Source organism: Colobus angolensis, unplaced genomic scaffold, assembly GCF_000951035.1.
Source record: "Colobus angolensis palliatus isolate OR3802 unplaced genomic scaffold, Cang.pa_1.0 Scaffold13, whole genome shotgun sequence".
NCBI lineage: Eukaryota > Metazoa > Chordata > Mammalia > Primates > Cercopithecidae > Colobus > Colobus angolensis.
Window position 1 is genome coordinate 23649661 of NW_012114252.1, and position 6622 is coordinate 23656282.

The 6622-nt window shown below is 52.1% G+C and overlaps 1 protein-coding gene across 1 annotated transcript in view; it reads right to left on the reverse strand.

Moving 5' to 3' along the window:
• GRTP1 (growth hormone regulated TBC protein 1) overlaps positions 1 to 6622 on the reverse strand; it is a 46681-nt gene that overhangs the window by 25604 nt on the left and 14455 nt on the right. Inside the window, 1 exon segment of the mRNA XM_011933954.1 lies at positions 2885 to 2981. Within this exon segment, the coding sequence (XP_011789344.1) occupies positions 2885 to 2981 (97 nt within the window).

The window sequence follows — 6622 nt, forward strand, 5'->3', positions numbered from 1 at the left end:
ATCTCAGCTCACTGCAACCTCAGCCTCCCAGGTTCAAGCTGATTCTTGTGTCTCAGCCTCCTGAGTAGCTGGGATTACAGGCGCCCGCCACCACACCTGGCTAATTTTTATATTTTCAGTGGAGATGGTGTTTTGCCCTGTTGGCCAGGCTGGTCTTGAACTCCTAACTGTCCGCCTCAGTCTCCCAAAGTGCTAGGATTACAGGTGCGAGCCACTGCTCCTGGCTGTCACTTTTTATTCTATAAAAAGTTCTGTATTTTTTGAACTTCTGAAATGAGAATATGTCTGTGTATTTCTTGTATAACTTAAAAAGTAGCAATTAAGAGCAGGATAACAGTGGCACTGAAATGACCTAGTTTGGGTAACTGTAACTTCGAGAGGGACGGATATTAGAGCAGGCTGACCGTGGCACTGAAACGACCTACTTCAGTCACTGTAACTTAGAGAAGGACGTATATTTGCCTTTTTTCTCTGCCGCTGGGAGAGCTCTGCCGGGATTGGAATAGCCCCCTTTCCTCCCATAATCCTAAAAGTTTAGTTTTTATACTTTCTTTTCTTTTTGAATCCAGACCTATTTGCATTGCAGTTTCGTTCAACTTAATCTCATAATGAAATCGGAAATGACGTCTTATGGACTGAAAATGCATCTGTCCAGCACACCAGCACGGCGGGGCCTGCCCTGCCCTCTAGGTTGGCACTGAGCCCTCCGACCTGAGCTCTCACCTGCCGCTGCCTGGGGTCTGCCCCCCACAAAGACGGAACTCGTGTGCGCTCCCCCATGTTTCCCACACCCCTGAACAGTGCCCAGAACACGATAGGTTTTCAACAAAAATGTGGTGAAAAGAATTGCATGGCCCACGGATGGAAAGATTCGCCGTGATTTGCACGCGGACATCACTGAAGCAGGTTGTGAGCCTGTTTCCACGTCCTGCCAATCCCACATTTGGAGTCTCCTAACTCCGTCTGCCTCTAGTTTCACCATTCCACTGGTCCAGGCGTTCACCGAACTGAGCTGAGACAGTCGGCATCCTTTCCGCCCCGCGAAGCTCTGCCTGCTGCTGCTGCTGCTGCACCAGGTCCGTGGCCTCCAGGCAGGCGAACGGCTCTTCCTGCTCCCGGGAGCTCCGCGGGGCTCCCGTCCTCCAGGGTGGCTCCGTCGGGCTGGTCTCTGGCATCTCCATTTCTGTGGCCTTGGGTTGAGGGTGGCACTGATTCCTCCTGCCCTTAATGATGCATTGAGCTTCGCCCCGTCCATGAGGACACCCACTATGGTTTGTGAGTCACACAGCCAGGATCTGAACCAGGCTCGGTCACGTGCAGCGGTGGTCAGGCCAGCACGCAAACTCTCCCGGCCTTCGGTGTCCTCACCCTGGAAATGGCGTGGGTGACTGTCTGCGTGGTGTGGCTGTCCTGAGGACGAGCACAGCTCAGCGGGAACCTGACACACACCGTGCGCTCACCAGGCAGAAGCTGGAGCCACTCCCCCCCAGGCTCCAAACACTGGGGACTGGCCCGGCTGCCCCTCACGTCTCCTCTGCCCTACAGGATGAACACGCAGCCTCTTGACCCAGCACCACAGCCAGGCTGGGGAAGGGCAGAGTGGTCTCAGCTCCAGGTCCTGCCTGCCCGCCTGCTCCTCAACTTCTCTTCCCAAGTGACCTGAGCCTGCAGCCCATCGTCTGCACTGGCCTTCACTATAATCCATAGATAACTTACTAATAAATACGTTTTAATTATGAAATAATTAAACATTACTACATAGAAAAGTGGAAAGGTTTGAAAAGAATGGTTTTCACCTTAAAAAGTAAGTACTTACTTAAAAAGTAACTATGGATACACATAGCACAATTATTGGGCTCTTGCTAGTATTCACAAACTCAGTAACAAACACACACATGAAACCAAGACAGCCTCTCAGAGATTCTGTGATCAATACAAGCTGCACTGTGGCCCTCAACGGACACAGAATTACCAACTGAGGAGGGGTGAGCCAACCACGCAGCCCCAGCTGCCCGCAAGGGTCAAGACAGCACAGAAGGCCCTCTGCTGGCCCAGGAGCAAAAGCAGCCGCTGCAGCCGGGACCTGGCCACTTACACGGGCTTCTCCTCTTCAACTCAATTTCAAAGACATTTTTTTTTTTACTGTAAAAAGATTTTTGGCCAGGCACGGTAGCTCATGCCTGTAATTCCAGCACTTTGGGAGGCCGAGGCGGGCAGATCACCTGGGGTCAGGAGTTTGAGACCAGCCTGACCAACACGGTGAAACCCCGTCTCTACTAAAAAAACAAAATTAGGCCAGGCGCGGTGGCTCAAGCCTGTAATCCCAGCACTTTGGGAGGCCGAGACGGGCGGATCACGAGGTCAGGAGATCGAGACCATCCTGGCTAACACGGTGAAACCCCGTCTCTACTAAAAAATACGAAAAACTAGCCGGGCGAGGTGGCGGGCGCCTGTAGTCCCAGCTACTCGGGAGGCTGAGGCAGGAGAATGGCGTAAGCTCAGGAGGCGGAGCTTGCAGTGAGCTGAGATCCGGCCACTGCACTCCAGCCTGGGCAACAGAGCCAGACTCCGTCTCAAAAAAAAAAAAAAAAAAAAAACAAAATTAGCCGGGCGTGGTGGCACACACCTGTAATCCCAGCTACTTGGGAGGCTGAGGCAGGAGAATCACTTGAACCCAGGGGCAGAGGTTCCAGTCAGCCAAGATCACGCCACTGCACTCTAACCTGGGCATCAGAGAGAGAATCTGTCTCAAAAAAAAAGATTTCAACCTCAACTCCCAAACTATTCAACCATGTTTTAATTAAATCTTGATTTCTCAGCGGAATTACTTTGGCAGCACCAGAAACAGGACAGTTGAGGCATACCGCAGGAATTTTCAACATACCAGGTACTATTCTCCCAACAAGAGCGTCTAACAGCCAAAAAGATTCTTCTTCATTATTCGTTATAAGAATCAGATATCCCGCTATAAAATTCATTCCCTGAAATTAGAAAAATGAGAAACAGAAATTCACATTGAGTTTTAAGCCTCCACACGATTCTGCAATCATTCAGCAACTAACTACCCAGTTTCCATTTCTCCTGCTTTTCCCTAAAACCTGCGTAATTCCAGAATGATCCTTTAGTAGAACTCTAGAGTCACTAAATACCTACCACCTAGTAATGTGTTTAGTCAAGCTTACGTGAAGAAAAGAAAAAGCAAAAGAAAAAAAAAAGTTTAAAGAAATCCTGAATACTAAAATCAAAGACTCATCCACTAATGGTAACCTTGTGATAAAAAAACATAACTTACCATTGGTTTCTAAAGAAATTACTATATATCAACAGCATGAAACTCTCTACCAGAGAAAAAACTATACCAATGACCACATTTTATAAAAACTGTAAGGAACATGTTCTGACACGCGGGTGTTGGGAGAATTTCGTGGTGGAGACTCTTTCGGGAAATCCATGCGCACACCTGCCAAAGGGGTACCGCCTCAAACATCACATATGTGACCCTCTCCATCGAGGGCAGCCCCAGACCCCGGGGGCTTCGCAGTCATGAGTCAGTGCCATTTCCAGGTGACTGCGTTTTACACGACTGAAATTCTCTTCTTCGTCACTCATCTGTAATTCCTAAAGTAAGTATTTCTCTAGTAATAAGGGAAAAGAAACCAGCTTCTGCCAACCAACAAGATCAATTCACATGATTGGAAGTGCGGCGGGGCAGCCACAGAGAGTGATGCTGGCAGCAATACAGGGGCTTCGGTCGCACAGGGATGTGGCGCTGTTCACCTGGATACAAAGCACCGGTGGACAGGCACGCGGCCTTCCACATCCTTCGACCTGGACCTCCCCTTAAAAACAGACCCTAAGAGTTTGACTCAAAAAGCAAAAGTAACCAGTGCAGAGAAGATCGTGTTCCAGAAGATGACAATGGAAGCTCTGGGAAGAACCAACTGCTTCGAGCTGATGACGGAAATGCTGGGAAGACCTCTGTGGCTGAGTGGACCCGGGGGGACCTCTGTGGCCAAAAGCAGACCTGGGGGGACCTCTGTGGCTGAGAACGGACCCGGGGGGACCTCTGTGGCTGAGAACGGACCCGGGGGGACCTCTGTGGCTGAGAACGGACCCCTTCGAGCGGACAGTGCTACTGGTCCTGGGAGAGGGCGACATGTGGACAGTGGACACATGGAAATGCAGGTGGGTGATCATCGTGGAGAAAAAGCAGAACATGGCCAGGCACACTGGGGGATCCCAGCACTGTGAGAGGTAGAGGCAGGAGGATCACCTGAGCTCAGGAGTTCAAGACCAGGCTGGGCAACATGGCAAGACCCCGATCTCTACAAAACATACAAAAATTACCCGGGCGTGGTGGTGCACCTGTGGTCCCAGTCACTCAGGAGGCCAAGGTGAAGATCTGCTCGAGCACAGGAGGTTGAGGCTCAGTGAGCCGAGATCACACTACTGCACTCCAGCCTGGGTGACAGAGCGAGACCCTGTGTGCACTGCGTAACTCTACACGTCTGCTACGCATTGAACTGTGTCCCCCGCCCCAAAATTCAGCTGTTGAAGTCCTAACCCCTAGTACCTCAGATTGGGACCTTGTTTGGGAGAAGGACTGTTGCAGATGCCGTTACGGATGGGGTCATGGAGGAGTTGGTGGGCCCTCATCCAAGCCTGGTGTCCTTGTCTTAGGCAGAGCTTTAGACACAGGCACACACAGGAGAACACACGCGGAGATGGAGGCAGAGACTGGAGTGGTGATGCTGCCCACCGAGGGGCACCCAGGACTGCCAGGAACCAGCAGAGTCAAAGCAAGGCCTGGGACAGTCCCTTTGTCACAGCCTCAGAAACAGCCCACCGTGCAGACATCGTGACCTCAGACCCTGCAGACGCCACAACCTCAGATGCACAGCCTCCAGAGCCGAGAGAGAATTCGTTTCCACTGTTTACCAGGCTGCAGTGTTTCCTTAGGGGCCCACAGCAAGCTAACAGGTGCACATCTACGCACACACATGTACATATGTGCCTGTAGGTTCCAAATGCCAGCTGAGCTCTGGCATTCTGTTAGTATGTAACCTTGTGTCTGTGGTTTGTTTTTTAAGAAGAGAGATGGGGTCTTGGGGTCAGGCGCAGTGGCTCACGCCTGTAATCCCAGCATTTTGGGAGGCCAAGGCAGGCGGATCACAAGGTCAGGAGATCAAGACCATCCTGGCTAACACAGTGAAACTCCATCTCTACTAAAAATACAAAAAATTAGCCGGGTGTGGTGGCGGGCGCCTGTAGTCCCAGCTACTCGGGGGGCTGAGGAAGGAGAATGGCGTGAACCCAGGAGGCGGAGCTTGCAGTGAGCCGAGATTGTGCCACTGCACTCCAGCCTGGACAACAGAGCAAGACTCTGCCTCAAAAAAAAAAAAAAAAAAAACCAGAATAGAGATGGGGTCTTGCTATATCGCCCAGGCTGGTCTTGAACTCTTGGCCTCAAGCAAGTAATCCTCCCGCCTTGACCTCCCACAGTGCATGATGATAGGAAAGGGCCACCCAGGTGGGTGGTGTTTTTTTGGTTTGTTTCTCGCTTTTTTTGAGACAAGGTGTTGCTCTGTTGCCCAGGCTGGAGTGTAGTGGTGCAATCATGGCTCACTGCAGGCTTGACCTCCCAGGCCCAAATGACCCTCTCACCTCAGCCCCTTGAGTAGCTGGGACCACAGGCGTGTGCCACCACACCTGGCTAATTTTTTAACATATTTTGTAGAGATGGGGTCTTGCCACCTTGCCCAGGCTGGTGTTTGCGTTTTATTAAAGCTGTTTTTAAAATGCAAAGGAGCAGTAAATAGAATGATGTAGAAGATTTCTTGCCCACTCTACCTCAACTCCAGAAGGCCAAATTCTTGCTCCTGGACAGTCATAAAAGCAAGGAATGGCAGGAATTGTCTGCAAAGGAGGGACTCTCCCAGCTTCACCTGACACGGCACTGCCTGCCCGCTACAGAGCTGCACACGCGCAGCATGCAGAGCAGCTGGTGAGGACGGTGCGGTCCTGTGGCTCTGCTGCTGGCCTGTCACAGGGCGTTCCTCACGCACACGTCCACCCTTTCTCCTTGGGAGCATTCACTCTGCCAGGGGCCAGGCCCAGGGCTGTCCAGGCAGGGGCTCCACACTCCCACAAATGTTCACTCAAACTGCATTTTCTGGTTGGTGCATGCCTGGCTCCCGGCTCCTACAGGAAGTTTCTGGTGGCATCACTGGGCCTGCTGGGTTCAAACCACCCATCGCGACAATGTCCTTCCCCGTCCTCCTAGACACATGTAAGCCAGCCACAACCCCTAGAAGCCTGTGAAGCACATGGCCTGAAATGCCAGGAAAGCACTCTCCAATCCCAGTGGCAGCCGTGGGCTCCAGGCTCCCAGCCACTGGGACTCACAGGCAGTCACAGGCCATGTGTGCACCTGGAAACCGTCGTGGAGGCCAGCCCTGCCCAGATGCCTGCCCTGCCCTCGGCGAGCTCAGAGAGACTGGAACAGCACCACTGGCAAAAGGCCCAGGCAGGGCACACACAGGCTGGGAGACTGCACGGCTCCTGGCTGCCCCCAATTCCGGCCTGTTCGCTCCACCAGTTGCTAAGAGCAATGCCCTTAATA